Raw genomic sequence first — 20761 nt, forward strand, 5'->3', positions numbered from 1 at the left:
TGAGCAGTGTGTGGTTTAGGAAGAAACACTGTGAAACTATACCAGATTAATAAGTCCTTTTTCTTCAGTCTGCCTTTGTGGTTAAAAAAAAAAACAAAGAAGAGGGTGCTAGATACCATTTAAAAAAACCAAACCAAACGAAAACCACAAAAGAGACCATTGAGTATCTTTTCAACTATAACTAGAAAGCTGTTTGTTCTTCTATCTTGACTGCTTCAGTGTTTGATAATAACAGTAGAAAGACTGTTCCGAATCTGAAAGCTAGTGGCTGATCAGCAGTGCTACTGTTTGCTTAGAGACAGAAGCTAATACTGAGTTTTGCATACAGTTAATTTAAAAAATATTTTTCATACCTTCATAGTTAAATAGAATTTATTTCTAATCAATGAGTAAGATTGTGTGATTCAGAAAACCATGTTCCAGTGGCTTTCATGTAACTACTGTACACAAATACGTATATGCAAAAATATGTGTGTGCCCTTACACACACCACTCACTAAATCTTACTTGGCTGAGATTGTAGAGGCCTTTTTGACGTGCAGTTCCTGAATAGCAGTGGAACTATGTGAACAAAGCTTGTTAAAGAACTCATTCTGAATGTTGAAAATAAAATCGTAATTCTTTTACTTTTTACTGGCATGACATTTTGGAATACACAGGTGTCACATTATCTGCATTTGTTTGACAAGTGTATTTGAGTGTAAATTCTGCTCTGGTCCTCAGGCGGTGTTCTCATGTTACCAGACTGGGAGTACTGTCATGTCTTGCTGTGTGTTTTGTCATTGTCTAAATACATCTCTGTATGTATGCATTATGTCTTGTATTTAATGTACCATGTAAATGTATTTATGCTCTCTTTGTTTTAATCAACAGTAATCAAAGCAAAAGTTGTAGAGGTGCCTAATTTCCTTAACTGTCTGTGCAGTGAGTTTGTAAGCCTCAGAAAATAAATCCCTGTCTAAAAATTCTGTTGGAAGGCAGCTACCTTAGTACAGTGGGAGAATTAGGAAGGCTATTTCTACTTGAAATAATTGCTCTGCTTATATTATTTATCTTCTTTTGCAGTGTTGTCCATGATTTTGATGGTTATAATCAGGTACATTTCAAGAGTACTTGTCTGGATTTTAACAATTCTTGTCATTCTGGGATCACTTGGTAAGTCTTGTTTGTCTCCCAGTTTCTGAGTGCCCAGTTCTAATCTTTGTGCTGCATGTCCTCAGGCCAGCTACATCCTGCACTGATCATGGACCATACATTTCCCTTCAGCTTTCCTTTGAGTCCCTTGCAAGACATATGTAAAAAATGCCCCCATTGTAATTGCAGTCCCCTCCCAAGAGAGTATGTTGCTCCTTAGAGATTTGCCAGTCTGGGTGTATCTGATGGCATACCCACCCGCTGGGCATACTCAAGCATGCAGGAATCAAAGGGTAGCTATTTTTTATGCAGCCTCAGGGGACCTTAAGATGTAGAAGTGTCCATACAACCCCGACATGTTCATCAACCCTTTCAGTCCTCTGAGTAGCTCCATAGGTGTATCTAAGACCTGTTCTTGCGGAGAGGAAGCAAAGGTGCTTTTCTAGCATTTCTAATTAAAGCCTTGTATTTCCATATGACTCAGAAAGTCCTGCATCAGCTAGGTTATGTATGAAATGCAACCAGCCACGCTGTCTTGGGAATGGCCAAAGATTGTCCCATACAAAATCATGCAGCTTGCATGAAAATAGCTGTACTTTATCACATTAACTTTTACATTTGTAAAACTAAAGTTTTCTGTTATTGATACTCAGTAGCTAAGCCAAAATGTATAGGCAGATGACTGTAGGGAGGGAAAAAAAATAGAATAATCAAATTAGGAAGCACTAGCAATTTCATTCTTGCAATTCATAACTGCAAGGGATGGAAAAAAATCAGCAAACCATATCTGTTTTTTCAGGGTCACTTGGTTTTTCTGCTTACTGGTGTCAGGATCTGTGACTACAGAAAAGGAAAAAAATAGATTTCTTTTTTTCATTTATATTCTCTTTAGAAGCTGAGCAACTATGTTGAGTGAAGTATTTGAATGACATATCTTATTGCCATCTGTTATTATGTTCTAAAAAATCTCATCCATTACACAGACTGAATAAGAACATGTCATTTGTGAGACATACCGCTTATTCTGTATTCACTGTTTTAGACCTGAATGGAGTACCTTCAGCAAAGACTTGTGATCTCTAGATAAGCTTATGCAGCTGATTCAGAAATAACAACAGAACACAGAAGGATACTCAGAAAAAAAATGTATCAGAGGAGAGAGGTTATCTCCCTGAGGGGCTGGAGTCCTGTATTTAAGAAAAGTTCTAACTTGGAAAGGTGGCTAGAATAGGAGAATGATATTGTGGCCATAAGGCTAGGATTTGGTAACAGGGGTTAGAAGAAAGTACCTTGTGTTATATTGGCCTCTTGTGCCTCTCTGATGTTTTTTCCAGTGCTCAAAAGACATTGTCTGATGCAGGTGTAGCTACATGTCATTAACCTGAGGTGCTGTTTTCAGCATCAGGGCTGTTCCTTTTCGTCTCGATTAGTCTTCCCAGGAGTTGTAAACTCCTCCTTTTGTTCCTTCTGTTATTTTGGATCCTAATCCAAAGGTCCCTCTCTGTTGCTTCTAAATTCTTACTCCCTACCTTATTATACATGTATATACATATATCCTGCCGTATAACTCTTTATTCTTCTTTTTGTTTCTTTATTGCCTATCTAATGGGAGCTGAGTTCTTCATTGTTAGGGCTCCCCATAAACTAGTCCTTCCATGCAGTTCACCCTAAAACACAGAGTCAAAGAGCTGCAAGTCTCTTAAGTGGTTGTAGTGGGGTGAGACTGTGAAAAGAGTATATCCACTTGAGGGCAACACAGGAGAGCTAAGCGCTTCTCCCTCCTGAGAAGTTCCTGTTGGGTTAAGCGTCAGTGCCCTTGAGTATTCTGTACCAGACTAGACTTAAAAAGAAGTAACGGTTTAGTTTCTTTGGTACTAGATAGTATGACTGTGTCACGCAGAAGAAGCATCTTACGTTTATCCTTTTTTTTTCTCTAAAACATAGGTGGTACAGGGGTCCTGTGGTGGCTCTATGCTAAGCAACGAGTATCTGCCAGTGCTGTTGAGACTCAAATAGCCAAAGACAATCTTCAGGCTCTCCTGATCTATGCCATTTCAGCTACAGTCTTCACGGTATGTTTTGCTAATGACTATATTATTTTCTTGTTCTGTCTTCCTGGTGGTCTCTTTTTTTTTTTAATTCGGGTGAAACGTTTATATTGCACAGATTTTTGAAGAGTTTATTTGTACTACAAGCTCTATTGCAGTGATTGTTTTTTTTTTTTAACTTCCAGGCATTGTTCTTTAATATCTGGTTTTGAGTCAGGAAAGAGTTCCTAACCCTGCAGCTACTTTCATCTACTGTAAAATGTCCAGAGGGACTTCTAAGAATAGGTACAATATTGGTCTCCCTATCCAATTTCACTTAGGAGATTTTTCTTAGATTCTTAGTTCAGAGGTACTTAGTCATTTCAGTTTATTTGAAAGTCCTTAGACCGTTGCTACTTATGAAATCTGTTGTTCCCAATCTTTTTCCATTTACAGAAGGATCATTGTGAACTGAAATACTGATTACTGAAAAAATTATTTATCTTCTTTAGGCCTTGCTGTTCATTTCAGAGTCAGTGACTTTACTACTCAAAATTACAAAGTTTGATTAGCTTCCATGTCAAGACCACCACACCATGCTCAAACATAAATATTAAATTGTATTCTTCGTTAAATCTTGCTGATTTCATTGTTTTGTAAAACATAATTGAGGATAAAATCTGGTCTAATCTCATCAGCCTGAGGCCGATGATGATTCCAATTATATAATTATGACCTTGGAATTCCCCAGAAGTATAATTTGGAAAATGATTTATCACCAGAAGAAGCTGATAGATGTTTTACATTTTGATCTTGTGATCTTATAGATAGAGCATGTGTTAATTTGCTGTGTTTGGATATCCTAGCTGTGCAAAATGATAGCTTTCTTATTTTTCAGTTGTCTTAAAATGTGATTTGGAAACATCTCCCTCTAGGTTATCTTGTTCTTGATAATGTTAATTATGCGCAAACGAGTAGCTCTCACCATTGCCTTGTTCCACGTGGCCGGCAAGGTCTTCATTCACCTGCCACTGCTAGTCTTCCAGCCATTTTGGACATTCTTTGTGCTTATCCTCTTCTGGACATACTGGATCACAGTCCTGCTTTTCCTTGGTACTACAGGTAAGCATTTACCAGTTTTATTTTAAACAAATTCCACTTCATTTTTGCAAGGTTTCAGGCAGCGTTGGTTAAAAATCATGTGGGAACCTCTAGGAGAAAAACCCACCACATATTGTGCTTCTGTTCTTGTCTGCTTCAGTGACTTCAGAACACTCATTTCAAGAAAGTTGTTGTGCGTTTGAGTCTGCATTCCCAGTATGTTACTTGTGCCTTAGGCCAGCTTTTTGATTTGATGTAAGTTGGCATGTTGCAAACCACAAGGCACCATTAATAAGGCTGCTATAACAATTTTTCAAATAATTCCCTCTTAATTTTACACAAACAGGTTAAAAACAGCCTAATCTTGCAGCTAATCCCATAAAGTATTGTATTGCAGCCAGTACTCACACAAGTGAAGACATAGTAATGAAAGGGCTGTTGCACACAATTACTGTCTCCCAGAATGTAAATATACTGGAAGTACTTTTCAGTTGTTCATAACTTAGGTGTCCAGTATTACTCCAGCATTTTCTAGGATTATTAGGGAGATTTTTCTGCTGTTTGTACACTGTATTCTGAGAGCAGCCAGTGTACTCTCAATTTCTGCCTGCTGTGAAGAGCATAGAAGATGAGAGTTTCATTTGTGTTCACAGTCTGATAAGAGCTTCTAGTTAGTCGATCCTGTAGGTCCAGTCTTAGTTACTTCAGCAGAGAAACCCAGCAACTCCTTGTCAAAATGGGAGATGTCTGTGTTATTTTGCAGTAAGTTGTAGGAAATAGAGACCATCATTCATTATTAAAACCTTAGACTTTGAAATTTATTGTTTACTGTGGATTCAAAAGTAGCAGTGTTTCAGGTGACAGAGCTATTTCAGGTTAAGACAAGCTAAGTATTTTATATTTCATAGCCTGAATTCTTAGCAAGGGATGGAGGTAATAGAATTCATGTGTTCTTGTTATCATTACTGTTGAAATTTTTAGTTTTCATTACATGCTGAATTATGTGCAGAAAATGTTTGCCTCTGAAAGTGAGTTAAATCTCAGTCCCATGCTTCACTCTGTGAGTTAAAGACCGCTGCACAGGGACTAAATTTGTAGCAGAACTTAGGCTGATATTATACTTTACTGATGGAAATCTTCAATTGGCCTTGATTCTGCAAAGGCTAATTTATGCTTTTAGCCTTACATGCATTCAGTATCTTCACTGATACCAGTTAAACAAAATCTTTGTGCAAATAGGGTCAGATGCCATATGCTTTCTTCTTTCTGAGATGACATAAGCACCATTTCCTTTTTTTACCCTCATTTATTTCTAGGTAGTCCTGTCCCAAATGAAGAAGGATTTGTTGAATTTCGGATGTTAGGTCCTTTGAAATACATGTGGTGGTACCATGTAGTGGGACTCATCTGGATCAGCGAGTTTATCCTAGCCTGTCAGCAGATGACAGTAGCAGGTGCTGTTGTGACATACTATTTTACAAGGTAAGAACAACTTAGACAGCTCTACTGAGAGTAGCCTAGAAATGGAATTAGTGGAAATAATGGGGGACAGAGCTTTTGGGGAGAATTCTTGCTTCTGTCCTGAAAGCTGGAGAGTAGTTGAAATTGTATTGACTCTTTTCAAATCATATCAAGTTCTAAAATAATCTGGTTTCCTAGTTATAGATGATATTCTTGATATTTAGGACTTGAAGTCTTGTTTGCCTTGTAACTTGTGCACATTGTACAGACACAGAGGGTTGTTTACAAAGCAGGATGCACCTGGAATATCATCTGTGATGCTAATAATTGATGCTGATAAGTTTGGTGGAGATTAAAAAAATATTGAAAGCAATCGATTATTATCTTAATTGCAAAACAGTGCTGTTTAAATTATTTACAGTGCTTCATTAATCTTTCTTACACAAGATTACTTAAGATCTTATTAGATTCATCATTTACATATGGATTCTGACAAGATCATGTACAAATAAAAAGTGATACAAAATATATGTGCATTAAAGCTCTATATTTCATTGCTATGTTTGTGTACTAAATTGTGTATCAGGGCATACTTTACTCTGGCTATTCTGCATGTATCTGCTAGCTGTTCAAGAAAGCAATACTAATTATTAAGCAATGGTTTTACCAACCTTCAGGCACAAGAATTTTGCTACCCAGAGGTAAGAAAATGATTTCAGAATCGCAAACTTAGCTTTGGGGTTTTAGTCTTTAGTATTTGAAAATTTTTCTGAAATTAAGATTGCTTAAGTTTACTTTAAATAAGTGAAAATTAAAGTTCTTATTTTAGCCATGTAGGACCCAAGTTTTTCAGAAAAAAAGTGGTATCAGATGCTTTGTTGTTATTTCATGAGAATAAACGGTACATACTGGTATGTAGAGCAGAACTATGGCAATATTTTTGGTAAGGAAAAGAAGCAAATACAATAGTACCTGTTTTGTAAAAGTACAGTTTAATGAAGCTTCTCCACATGTCATCCTAGATGTAGTAGTTCATGATACATTTCTTCAAAAAAACCCCTAACACCCCACCATATCATTGTTCAGGAGCTAGATAAGTAATTTTATTTCAGATGTTCTCAAAGTCTTTTCCAAACAATAAAAATACAACTCCTCAGGATAAAGAGCAACATGAGTAGAGGATGTTGACAAGATATCTGGCAGTGGTGGTTTACTTAAGAAAGGAAAACCAAGATGTTGGCATGATGCTATCCCTAAGAAAAAACCCATTAGTATCCTAAATACACATGTAGTTTGGCTAGTGTTTTTTTCAGCCTTTCATATGAAGAATGTCCCATATAAAAATTTATCGTGATATCCAGCAACCATACTCTATTCTTGCCATGTGCGTTTCAGAGTCTGTTTTTTTTTTAAAAAATGGCGTTTTAAATAATGCATGCAGATATTTTTCAAGTGCATGATTCAGATCACAAATGTTTAATTCGTTTGTCTTTTTAATTGAGACTGTTATCTGAATTACATTTGACTCCTTATCTGCCCTAGTCTTTAGAACAATATCAAAGGCAAGAAATTAATTTACTGTGCTGACAGAAATTCTTTTATTTTATTAATGATTAAGTCCTCCAGTATACCAATGAAATACATCTATGAAGCTATTACAAGATGTTACAGGGATATAATCTTGTGAATAATTAAACTAGATGGAGTAAAGAACTAGGAAAATACAGAGGAAAGAGGATAGCTTCACATTTAAATAGATCGTTTGGCAATATATATGCTTCATCTGTAAGTTTATGTATTTTCTATCACCTGAGGGTAAACGATTTTTCTTTTAACTGTACCCTATCATTCCATAACAGGAATTCTATTTTAAGGTAGTAAATACCCATTTCTCCCTCCTGCTACTCTTTTTTGTATTTTAAGGTACAAATCCAATCTGGAAAGTGACTTAGAAAGGGCATTAATTTGGACTTCCCCATTATTTTGTGTATTAACAGCTTTCCACAGCAAATGAGATTTAAGTTACCCACGGAGAAATGTTTTATATATGTTCACTGTTCATTCACCTTAGCCGGATGGATTTCTTTCAACTCAGGCAATAACAGACCTCATGGTGTTCTGCATTGCAGACTCTGTCCTCAGTCACATTTACCTCAAAAGGAGGAAGTGGTTGGGTTGCCTGGGTGTAAGGCTCAGACCATTTATGTGATTGTGCCCAAAGGGGAATAGAATTTATCTTCCCCCACCTGAGCTCTAAAAGTTAATTGGAAGAAAATACAGGGTAAACCTGTTTTAATTATTAACATCTCAGGATTAAGTTACGCAGATGTTAGTTTCATGGAATGAAGACTCTGCTTTTTTATCTTTTTTGAATGAAACTCACATGAAAGTAACTTTCTCCCAAGCTGGGGAGATATTTTATGTTTGGAATGTTAGCACTTGTTCCTTTAATATGCTTATCATTATGTTAATATTTCTAATAAAGAAAACGAGCCATTCTTTAAGTGTTCAATAGAGCTGTTCTTTGAGAGAGAAACAGAAGTTGCTTCCTTGATGGGAAATATAAATAAAAGCTTTAAGAGGGAATTGCTTCAAAGGTGTGCAAGTGAGTATTCATCTGATAGATCAAAAATATTCTAGCCACGTTGCAATAAAATAGTTTGTTTTAAAGCTTAATACTTGGTTCCTTGAGGATATAATAGCTAAATCAGAAATGTGAAACATCTGAGGAAAGAATTTACCTAATAAATAAAAATAGTAATACCCTATACTCCAAAGTCTCCATAAAGATGTCCAACGGAACAGGAGAGAAGGGGAAAGCAAGTTTATCAGTAATCTGACTAATAAAATATTAGCATTGTTTCTCACTTTTTTGGAAGGTTTTGAATTGCACACCATCAAATGTAGTTGTATAGAAACTGCTAGCTGGTGATAGTGGTAATGCAGCCAACTGCTAGTAGGACTACCCTTAAGACATACTGATTCCTTATCCTATGCCTGTTACTGCATTAGAGCCAAAACTGTGACTTGCAGTCAGTCAATGTGGAGTGAACAATATACCCCGAAAGCTAGTATAAGGATAATACACTCCTTTGGCATGTTAGTTTATTGGGAATTTGTAGCACTTCTAGATGGTGTTACATACATACTGATCATTCTCCTTTATTATTTTTCTCTTTTCAACAGGGAGAAAAGGAATCTGCCGTTTACTCCTATTCTGGCATCTGTTAATCGCCTTGTTTGTTACCACCTAGGAACAGTAGCAAAGGGGTCTTTCATTATCACACTAGTGAAGATACCACGAATGATCCTTATGTATATTCATACACAACTCAAAGGAAAAGTAAGAGAAATAGTTTCCATTTTCTTACTGAAACTCAAGACCTGATGTGTTTACAGCTAATTTAGTTTAATCTGTATGGGAAGCTGAAAGTCTTGTTTTGGAATATTTGGTCTTTAAAGCACTGTGGGATTGAGCAGCACTGCTTAAGTTACCAAGCTGAGTATCAGTTACTGAAACACAAAGGAATACTGTTTTCTTACGGTCTGTTGGTTTTACTTTTTATATTTTTTTCCCACATTCTGTGCTTTCCTAGGAAAATGCTTGTGCTCGCTGTATGCTTAAAGCCTGCATCTGCTGCCTTTGGTGTCTAGAAAAGTGCCTGACCTACTTAAATCAGGTAAGATTTTCAATATTCAAGTTTTATGTAAGGGTTGATAATATATATATTCCCAGAATGCAGTCTGAGGCTAACACATATCATACTTTGGAACTGAACTTGAATGACAGTACTTCAGTCTTGTCTCCATTACTGAAATTACATTGCAAATCACTACATTAGTCTTTGTTTACATTGCAAAGGTGAAAAATAGCCAGTATTCATCTTTGTGAATATGTTATCTCAACTTTATAACAATTTCTTTAGTGGTTGGAGGTGTTCCCCCTTATGCCCACTCTGTCAAACTACATCTGAGTTTCAAAATATGTTTGCTATGAAAAGAGAGTGAAGCTTTTCTAGGTGCAATATTTAAGGTTCACACAGCTGAAAAACTGTACATAACATCACATTGTCATCATCATCTACACAAGCTGCAACACACTAGCTTGTCAGGTCCCTTTATAAAGGAGGTTTTATTGGCCTGTGGTTCCACCTCTGTTAAATACATACGTAAATATCTTTTTCACTGTTGTTCATTTTTTTTGCTTGTGGAAATATAGAAAGTCAGAAGAAAGCATTTAAAAAACCCCAGTGTCATCCTTGAAAATTGTCCTGGCTAACCTTGAATGCAGTCTAGTGAAGTATCTAGAAATTATCTTGGTGGGCTTGTATGACTCTCAAACTCTTCTGTATTTCCAGAATATTTTTCCTAACTACTTAATTGCTGTAGTTATGCCATGGCTCACCTCCTCCTGCAGAGGCATTGCAAATTCTGTTTAAGAAGTTTTTTGGAATAAACTTGTTAATGCATAAATGATGAGCAAGGGAGGAGAATAGAATTCTCTACCTTGTATAGGCTTCTGTCAGCTGGTACATACTGCTTGATTCAACAACTCTCAAGGGAATCTTTGTTCATTAGCATCATATGACTTGTGTGACTTATTCAGAAGCCGTATCTCACCCCTCCTTCCCCTGGCTCTGTCTGACATATATGATCATTCCATGAGTAAATTTTCAATCTCCTTTTCCCAGAACGCATATACAGCCACAGCTATCAACAGCACCAACTTCTGCACGTCAGCAAAGGATGCCTTTGTTATTCTAGTGGAAAATGCTTTGCGAGTGGCTGCCATAAACACAGTTGGGGATTTTATGCTGTTTCTAGGAAAGGTATGTCTGCTGTATACAGTTGCTATGGACCTACATAGTACCAAGCTTTCCTTAGCAATGGCTTGCACCCCAAATACAAAATGCCTTAAAATTCCTGTTTCTTAGCATGCACTTTATCACATCTAGCTGCATCATGTCAGGAAGGGACTGTCCAGGATAGGGAGGGTGAACAGATGATCCACTTATGTTAAGTAAAAGTGATTAGAAAGGAATAGCTGAAGATGATGATGCCTTTTGCATGAATTTATTTTTAGGGAGTCAAGAGAAAGGTGATTGGAAGTTCTAAGCTTTTGATTGGTTTTGTGGTTAAAACCTAGAATTGTAAGGAAAGGAAGCATTTTCTCTAAATTCTATTTAGTAAGTAGTAAAGGCTCTCCAGGTTTATGTTGAAAATTGACACATTGATCACCATTTATGACAAAATTGGACTGGAAGGTAGTACAGAAGCCTGCTATGAGGAACTGCCAGCTTAAGCAACTACTCTGAGAATTAAAAGGAGACTAGAATAATTGCTGTGGTCAGTCAGCTTTTTGGGTCTCCAGCTGATGAAGATCTACTTTATGGAAACTTAATCCAGTGAGTTATTCCTGCCCTTTGAAGGATTTTGTGCCATTATATACTAAAACAATTAAAACTTAAACCACCTGTGGCTAAGCATTCAGACACTGGTTGGACTGAACTGTCTTCCTTACTACATTCCTCTACTTTTATTAAGTCAGAGTACAGTGGGCTGAACTTTTAATCCAGTAATTAAATCAATAAGGTGTGAGAAGAAATAAACACATAATGAAGATATAGGTGCTTGGGAGACCATGAAATTATGTAACCTGGTTTTATGGAGGAGTCTGAAATGTGTTAGGAAAAGACATCCCTGAAAAGATGTCTTTCAAATTATTAGAGAAATGCACAGGTGACAGAAAAGTTAAAATGAACAGTGCAGTATATAAAATATAGTATCAGCTAAAACAGTCCTAGGCTGCTAGCCTGTCTCCCCTACCAGTCCAAGCTAGTATTTTCATAATACAGTAAAGATGACCTATTTTACAGTTTCCTGATTAGCTGCAGTTCATAGTAATAGGTTCAGAAATGTTCAAAACGTTGAGTGGCCACAACAGTTGTTTTAGTCCTTTTGTTATTCCCAAAGACCAAACTGGTACCCAGTGAAATACCTGTTAGGGCGTCACACATAGTGTAGTTCTGTGGAGACTGTTACATGAAGTGCCTCATGTGAATTCTGATCTACCTTCCCTTGTATGGAGATGAGACAGAGATAAGACAAGCTTGGAAGTTGTTCCCACCAGCAAAATGAAAAACTTCCATCCTCCTAAGGCCTACTTTCTTCCCCCTCCCCAACTAAAAAAACAATTGCATGTTAGTTGATTGGTAGCGTCAAGTTCTGGGGGTTTTATAATTGACAGGATAAAGTTCTTTTTTACAGGAATATTCTATAACACTAGAACTATGACAGCAGTATAAAAATGTAATTTGCTCTGAAAAATACCTTTTTTGTTGAAGGATGTGTTTGAAACTATTCTGATTTGCACATGCTGGACCAATGGATAAATGTCATTTACACTTGGGGCTGTGGGGAATCCAGCAGGTAAAGTTGTCTTTACCACGAGAATCTGTAACCTCTAAGTTCTAGCCCTGGTAGAGCAAGAAGCATGTAGGTTAAAAAAGTAAAATCAAACCAAACCAAACCAAAAAGATCAAAAGGCTTCTGCCATTAGAGTTGTCTACTGTTTTCTTCTTCAGGTCCTGATTGTCTGCAGTACAGGTTTGGCTGGGATTATGTTGCTGAATTACCAACGGGATTACACCATCTGGGTGCTGCCACTCATCATTGTCTGCCTCTTTGCATTCCTGGTTGCTCACTGCTTCCTGTCCATTTATGAAATGGTTGTTGATGTCCTTTTCTTGTGTTTTGCCATCGATACAAAATACAATGATGGGAGCCCTGGGAGGGAATTCTACATGGATAAAGTTCTCATGGTAAGTTTCCCATTGGTCTCGTGAGTCTAAGCATATGGTTCCATAAAATGGGTATTTTGACAGTGGAATTAACTCACTAGCTGAGTTTAATATGGTAATTTTTTTTTTACCTGGGTTACCTTGCGGTCTTGTTCATGGCTTGATCAGCCAACAGTGTGATCTGATGAGCATCAGATAAATAACGATGCTTCCTTCCCTTGGCGTCACTGGTATTGGCTTCTATTTGCTGGCTGTTAGATGAGCAGTCATCTTGCAGAATCATACTCTTGGGTATCATTTCTTGAAAATTATAATGGTGCAGAATGGAAAGGAGCAAAACAAGGGGTAACAGCTTGGGTTTTGTACTTTCCTAAGAGGGACCTCTCCTGGGATGGGAAAGAGAAAAAATATCAGAGTATTCTACCACGCACACAGATAGTGACTACACTGGAATTTTTCTTCTTTCAGAAAGGCAGCCACCAGAATTTGACTCTCAGTCTGTCATGCACAGAAACAACAGGTTTTATGTTCTGTCCCGGAGCCTAGATGCTATGTCAAGGCCCTTTGCACAATTCAGTTCTTATTTGCTTGTTCCATCTTATTCCCTGTTCACTGTAGCTAGAGACCAAGATGTAAAAGTTCTGCTGCTCAAGCTCTCCAGTTTGTTGTCGAGTAGGTAATTTTCTTGACAATGTTTTTAAGTGGGTAGAATATGTCCCTGTAAAATGTACCCCCATGTGTAGGCTAGAGGAAGACCTCATGACTTCTTAGCAGAACTTTTTTTCCTGATTACTTGTTGGAAAGCCATGCCAAGAACTTAATGTTAAATTTTTCATAAAACACTACAGAATCTAGAGTATATAATAAATAAAACGGTAGCCGATGGGTTGTTTTTTAGCACAGAATAAGAATAAAATGCAGCATGCTGTCTCGGAAAACAGCACAGATAAATCGTAAAAGCATTGTGGGTTTCTTTAGTCAGCAGTCACTATCACAAAACACCAGCAGGTCAAGTTTACTGAAACTTGCTACAGAATGCTTGCCTTTAAGAGAAAAAAATTACATAAAATTGAATTAGCACCTTTGGTAATCTTTGTGAACAGATGACTGTGATCCAGTGAAAAATTTAATAATTTTAATTGAGGGAAGTTAGAGAAATCAACATGACCTTGCAAGTAATTATCTCCAAGTGCCTCTGTTTGATGGAGTTCTAATATCACACATAGTTCACAGGATAGGACGTAATAACTGGGATCTCTGAGGTTTGGTTTTGTTTGGTTTGGGTTTTTTTGACAACCACCCTTCTACCTTCCTTCCCCATAAAGGAGGGCGTTGTATGGTAAATGGAAAAGTTGTAACAGCACATGAGGCGAATACCTGTCTGTCTTCCAGAACTAAATGAGGGAGACCCTTGTGGCTATTTGGCAGGCTTTTTTGATACCTTGTGGGCAAGTCTGAGCAAGAGAAGTGGGAGGAGCAAGTTGTATTGACATTTTGAGCAGTTACATCTTGAAGTTTTGTCTTGAGATTTGATGTCGAGAGTCTGCGCTAAGAAAGCACTTTTCACTTCATTACTGTTTTTCAGGAGTTTGTGGAGAATAGTAGGAAATCTATGAAAGAAGCTGTCCGGGGAGGTGGAGCTGAGGGCAGAGAGCTAAAACCAATGGTAGGTGCAGATGAGGAGGTGGCGATCCTCCAAGAGTTTCACTTTTACTTCTTCTCCCTCTTTGTCTTTACTGACTGCACTTCTTCAGGAGAAGTTTTTGTTCTCTGTATCACTCAAGATGTTCTGCTTTTTCTGTTTGTGAGCTTGCCTATCACCTGGATGGCAGAGTTTTTGTCACAGCTGAGACCATCTCCTGTAAAAGTAAGATGAAAGGAACTGTGTCATATGAAACAAATGCAGTATCATTTCATTAGGATTAGTAGTGCATGCTTAGTGGTATACACAGACAGCCCCAATTGCCGAGTACTCTTAAAATAAGATGGCTGAAACCAGGACAATGGCTCTGGAATTCATTGGGCTGTTCTGGCTTTAATCCTCTTTTCAGCCCTGAGCTGAACAATTTTTGTTCATCTTGGGTTCACTGTAAAAGCCTGAAGAACACTACTGAGCGCATCCATTGTTGCAAAGTAGGACCAGGCATTTAAAGCTCTTACCAAATTATTTTATACAGTGCCAAGGAACTGGATACAGTGATTCCTTTCAACCTGCTCAAATGACATTTCTCCCAGTTGTTTGTTTTTATTGCCAACTACTTATGTTGCTTGTCTCTTGTGTGCTCTTTCCATCTCACACTGTCAGATACACAGACAGTGAACAATGCATCATTTATGCTTCTGCAGCCTGTTTTACTTATGGTGTGCCTGTTAGGAAGGCATTGCATGTCTGAGTAGCCTGGAGTAAGGAACAGCTATACATGGTGCAGATAACAGATAGGAGGATAAGTTTGGAAGGTGGAGAACTGAGAGCATATGATGGAGAGCCAGGCTGGGCAAGGTATGACTTGTCATCGTGCGATATGACTTTGTGAAATAAAATATTTTTCCATCATTACTTTCTCAGAGTATTTGGGGCCTGACTCAGTTCCTTACCATGGGGACAATTTTTTAACTTAATGGAATCTAAATAAGTGTATGCTAACAGTAGAAATTTTTTTTTCAATGATGTATGTGAAGCCATGTTGCATGAGTACTTTTTGACCAAGCTGGGATGGGTTCCTGCTGTAGAGTGGATAGATGTGTAGCTTTGCGTGGTTTGCTATTTCATTATAGCATACTAGTTTCTAGATTTGCTTATGCCTAAATGCTGCTGTGTTTATCTAAAAAAACCTAATTCTATGCTCATTTACTGTTTTGTTCTGGGAGTAATTCTAGCTGTTCAAACAGACACTGATGTTGGGATTTTCAGAGTGGTCTGAACACTGTAGATGTAAAGCTGCTGTTACAATGATTGAGAATTGGGTGTGCAAACCCTCTAGTCACATGCACAAAAAATCTCAGTCCAAATTTTTATATTAACCTCTAATTCAAACAACTGGTTTACCTTAAGTGGTTTTCCGCTTATGCTCTTGTCAGTGCTAGCACAGACTGCTACTTATACTTTTGTACTTGACTGCGTAAAGCTTGGAAGTTAAAACCTTTACTGACCCCATCTTCTAAAAGGGTAAAGCAAGTACTTGCAAGTCAAGGGTAGTCTTGCTCTTTTAGGAACTTGACTCTAGGTGCTTGAGCCTGGCACTGGCTGAAAGTCCTCTTGGGACTGCTGGAGAAGATGCTGAGCACTTGGGGCTCAGCCTGAGTGTCACCTGCTGAATTACTCCCAGTTCTGCTGCTCATGTGATTGTCTTGTTTGGAACTGATTTGGCCTTGTTTTCTCAAGTGGTCTTCCGTTTTTGGGCGTTCAGCTCCAGTTGAATAGATTCTGAAATAACTAGGATCTCACTTCCTGACAAGGATGTGACACAGCAGTTACCTCCATGAAATTTCTGATACCTTTCCCCAAAGTACAGATAAAGGCCTCTGTTACATCTGGAATAGGATCATTCATAAGTCTATTCTGTACTAGTAGCGCCTACAGTCCCAAAATTGGGTGTCTGAAAAATAGATATTTTTTTTTTCTTCTTTTTTTGAAAATAGAGTCTATACTGTTTTACTTCAGTCTCCTTGAAATGCAAGTATTTCTTAGACATGACAATTAGTTCTAAAAGTGAAATGCCCTAAGTGCAGCTGTATTTTAAATAGGTATTAATATCAGAGATGAGGAAACATTTTGGACCTTCTGTTCTTGTATCAAGGCACAAGAAAAAAAAAAACTTTTCACACTTCTTTCTTTATGGTTTCCAGTGTCCCCTTTGACTCACTTTCTCCTTGTCCTTTGGCATTTGTCTAAGACTGTACTGTATGGCTTTGTTTTCTAGGCCTCTGGAGCAAGTTCATCTTGAAACTAGCCAGCCATATTGGAACCCATTGACATTCCAAAACAGTATATATATACATATATACACACACATATATATATATATATAAAAAAATAAACAGCCAAAATCAGAGAAAAGGAACAGGGATTTAATACTTTTTTTAACAATTATTTTTGTGAAACATGTACTCTTTTCATACGGGTGGCTTTTACAAGCAGCTTTATCATTGTTCCATTTTTTAAATTATTCATTGTGGTCATGGAAATGTTGATTCTTATCTGCTTGTTATTTTACAATCTGGAGGAGGTATCACTGTAAAGATAATCTGAAATGATGACTGCGTTTAGAGACAGATTTCCCATGACACTGCTAATCTGCTGAGAATTTTACTTGTTTAGTTTGTTTAAATTTGCATTAAATTCAGGTCAGTTTCATGTAAGGAAAACCTTCAAATCAAGAAAATTCTCAAATTTAGTTTTTCAAAAGGTGGTTTCAGTGAGAGTTCATTTAGTTTGAATGGATTTGTAAGCAGTCATTTTACTTTACAGCCCTGGCAGGGCACAGTTTTGTTTATCAGTATCAGATACCACAATAACCAACTCCTCAGGTATTCAGGTGTGTGGGAGCCCTTGCATCTCCTATTAAACAGAAACTACAAAATGGGGACAGATAATTTTTATATGCAATTAACTTCCTGGTTTACCCTATTTATCCCTCATACCCGTTGCCCTCTATCCTCCCATTGAGTTCAGTAGCTTCCTTCACACTTCAGCAGCGCTCCTTCGAAGGGTATGGATTCTCCATATGAGCAATTGAAATAACAGATTGTTAAAGCTCAGTCTTAGCCATACTCATGATTAATTCATGACTAAATACAACGATGCTGAGGATGGGAAGAGAAATGAACTGTACTACTGTACAAAAAAGTACTGTATGCTTCATTTCATTTAATGCCAGAGAGCTCTGGGAGGTGGAAGGGACCATTCCTTGCCTGTCGTTTCATCCATATTTGTATGTACTGTAGCGGGTGGCTAAAAAAGGAAAGGGCAGAGAAACATTTCTTTGGAAGTGTAACTGCCAGGATAGTTACCTAAAGTTATCAAATAATTACAAGAGAACGTGCTCTTTTCTTCTTGTTCTTCTTCTTATTATTATTATTATATACTTACATTTCTTTTCAGTCTGGAAGCTCACCAGATATGAATGCTAATATTCAATTGTTCAGCATATTGTAATGGTAAATGCTTACAAGTGTATTTGCTAAGAATTCATGATCTGTCTATGCTATATACTCCTTTTGTTACAATTTTTTTAAGAAAACTATTTTTGTTAATGTAAAGTTAATATTTCAGAGCAGAATTTTTAAACTTATTGCACTAAATAGAAGCTCTGTACAAATAAATAATGCCTCAATGGTTCAATCACTCCATTCAAGAAAATCTTTTGAAAGAGAAAAGCCCTTCTACAGAAGCTTTGTGATGGAGTGGAGGTATGTCTAGGTAGAGACATGCACAAGTGGTGTTATCAAGGTTTAATAAGTAAGCAGTTATCCGTGCTTCCTTTCAGAGAATCAGACTTTTAAATTGCTGCCGAAGGTTAAAAAAAAAAAATATGTAGTATCATGTAGCTAACCAGTGCTCTTACCTTTTGGCAATAGTGAAATATTTCACTTCTGCTTCCAGAAGTCATTTGATAACTTAAATTTGTTTAGTTTTCTTTCAGTAAGCCAATTAAAAGGATTTACTCTTTTCATATCACAGAACCCAAACTATATGAAAGGTATGAAAATAAAAATACATTTAGAAATGATGGCTGCTGGGGAGGCAGGGAGTCAGAATTATCCAATCCTGCAAGCACTTAGACACTCATTTAATGAACCGTATCAGTAGCTCCACTGACATCAGGAGGGCTGTCTAAGTATGGAAGTTGTTAAGTTACACATCCATTTAAGTGCTAACTGGACTAGAGCTTCAACCTAGGGGATTCAGACTGGAGCACTGGTGAGGCCTCAGTGCAGGTTAGAGCTCAGACTATGTAGAATAAGCATTGGAGCAGCCTTAATTTCATGGAGAGGAGGCATTCCTGCTGTACCAGTGTCTCAAGACAGCAGTGGCACTGAACACTGATATTTGTGGAGATAAGTGGGGTTTAGCAACAGAAATTTAAAAACTAGTTTAGATGAATCCTGGAAACTGGATTCCAAAACTAAGAGACTTACCGCATACCCAGTTGCTTCCAGAGAAACTAATTTCCACCTTGTTTGGAAGTTATTGGAGGTGTTTTGATTGAAGCCTTGGGTTCTGCTCATTTTGACAACAAATTTCTGCCATGACCAGTTCCACAAGTTTGTGTTCTCTGCTCACCGGAAGTCCTGGGTGGGGGCTTTTCTCTGTAATTGCAACTAGGACTGCAGTTGGAAACAAATTTTGTATTTTTATATGACTTGACTGTGCACCATTTTTATAGCAGTTTATCCTGTTTTAAAAATAAATTTGTTTTATTTACATGGTGTTTAAGAGATACAGGCAACACTTTTCTATGCGTAGTTGTAATGTTTAAGTGACAAATCTATATCATTACAAAGTTCTTAATAAAATTGTGTGCACCATTCTTGAGTGTATATCTGGCATGCACAGCTTTTCAGTCATGCCAAAAAGGCATTCCATCAACATGCAGGCTTTCCAGTGGCCCTTTAAAGCTTTTGAATGTCCTTTGAAGTTCATTTGCAACCAAACTATGAGCTGCCCTCTTCCAGCTCTGTCTTGTGCAAGGAGATAAGCAGAAGGCTGACGTCTGAAGAGACAACCTTTCAGGACAAACTTAGACTCTGCTTTCCTTCCCTAGTGGGGATAGTGGAGTGGGAGAACATTTGACATGTAAATCCGTAGTTGGCAGTAGTGGTGCTGGGGTCTGCCAGTTGTGATGGATTAAGTACTTTCTTTGCCAGCTGGTTATTAAAGCCAGTATATGGACTGCTTTGTGGGAAGCAGTCTAGACTAACTAGAGAGTGATGCTGCACTGGGAGTAACACTGCAGGAGCAGCAAATGAGACAGCTGAGACAGAGAAATCATCTCCTTGCAAAGTCCACTGAAACAAGTAGTGCTTGAGGACTGGAGATTCAGGCTGGACAATTTGGGTTTCAAAACCAAGTTAATGGGATTACTGGTTCCCAGCATTTGGTTTCTGCAGACCATCTGCATCATAGCCTCTGATCAGCTAGGTTTCAAAGGAAAAAAGGCATGCCATTCTTTAAATTGTTTAATTTTTTTCCACATTATTTTACTCTCTATTTGGCAGTTGAGCAGCAGTGTGTTGCCTTCATTGCTTCTTCCAGCCCTAGAGATTTTTTTTTTGTTCCTTTACCGTTCATTTCTGTATTGCTCTTTCAGCAAAGGAGTGCCAAGTGGCAGAGAGTCAGCTCCCCTTTGTCCCACCGATCTTAGCACATGCCTTCTCAGTTTCCAGAGGCAATGATTCAGGATATCACCTGGACTGAATGGGAGGGGGAGTTGAGTGCTGAGCTGAAGTTCTGAGGTGGTTATTTTTGTATGATATCACTCCATCACTGTGCTTGCTGTGCTTAGGAGTGCAGCCCATCACTTCTACAGTTTCAGTGCTGCTCCACAGCTAGACTAAACATATGGTATGGCCATCTTAGAATTGCATCTTCAGCCTTCCAGTAGCTTGTGTTCACACTCTCAGCTGCCAAAACCAGGATGGGGTTTTACGTGTGGCCTTAGCTTCGCATGGTAACCCAAGGACTTTCTGCATTAGGAAAGCATGTCATAGAAGGGAGAACTTAAAGTCAAAAACCCCGTTACACGTTGTGGTAGGTTGACGCTAGCTGGCAGGTAAGCCCTTCCTCTGTTGCTTGCTCAGTAGCTCCAGCAGGATGGGAGAGAGCATTGGAGGGACAAAAGTGTTGAGATAAAAGACAGTTCATTAAGTAAAGAAAAAAGAGAAACCCAAGTGATGCAAAAGCAATCACTCACCACCTCCCACCAGCAGACAAATGCCCAGCCAATCTCAAGCAATGGCTACTTTCGAACTACACACACACATGCCAGTTTTATTGCTGAGTATGACATTATATGGTATAGAATATTTCTTCAGTCTGTTCAGGTCAGCTGTCCTGGCTGTGTGCCCTCCCAACCTCTTGCCCTACCCCAGTCTACTCTGCTGGGGTGGCAGAGTGAGAAACAGAGAAGGCCTTGACCCTGTGCAAGCACTGCTCAGCAACAGGTAAAACATTGTTGTGTTATCAACTCTGTTTTGGTCGCAAATCTAAAACACAGCACCATGCAGGCTGCTGTGAAG

At 38.0% G+C, this 20761-nt stretch overlaps 1 protein-coding gene across 1 annotated transcript in view; it reads left to right on the plus strand.

The window, feature by feature from the left end:
• The window catches only part of SLC44A1 (solute carrier family 44 (choline transporter), member 1), a 65278-nt gene extending 47455 nt beyond the window's left edge, over positions 1–17823 (plus strand). Inside the window, exons 7-16 of the mRNA XM_010565211.1 lie at positions 1066–1155; positions 3079–3206; positions 4097–4283; positions 5579–5744; positions 8910–9066; positions 9320–9403; positions 10415–10552; positions 12308–12544; positions 14109–14189; positions 16444–17823. Coding sequence (XP_010563513.1) covers positions 1066–1155; positions 3079–3206; positions 4097–4283; positions 5579–5744; positions 8910–9066; positions 9320–9403; positions 10415–10552; positions 12308–12544; positions 14109–14189; positions 16444–16467 — 1292 coding nt within the window. The 3' untranslated portion in view covers positions 16468–17823. The remainder of the gene's footprint in view (positions 1–1065; positions 1156–3078; positions 3207–4096; positions 4284–5578; positions 5745–8909; positions 9067–9319; positions 9404–10414; positions 10553–12307; positions 12545–14108; positions 14190–16443) is intronic.
• Positions 17824–20761: the final 2938 nt, after the last annotated feature.

Source organism: Haliaeetus leucocephalus, unplaced genomic scaffold (assembly GCF_000737465.1).
Source record: "Haliaeetus leucocephalus isolate CR32 unplaced genomic scaffold, Haliaeetus_leucocephalus-4.0 Scaffold187, whole genome shotgun sequence".
Lineage (NCBI taxonomy): Eukaryota > Metazoa > Chordata > Aves > Accipitriformes > Accipitridae > Haliaeetus > Haliaeetus leucocephalus.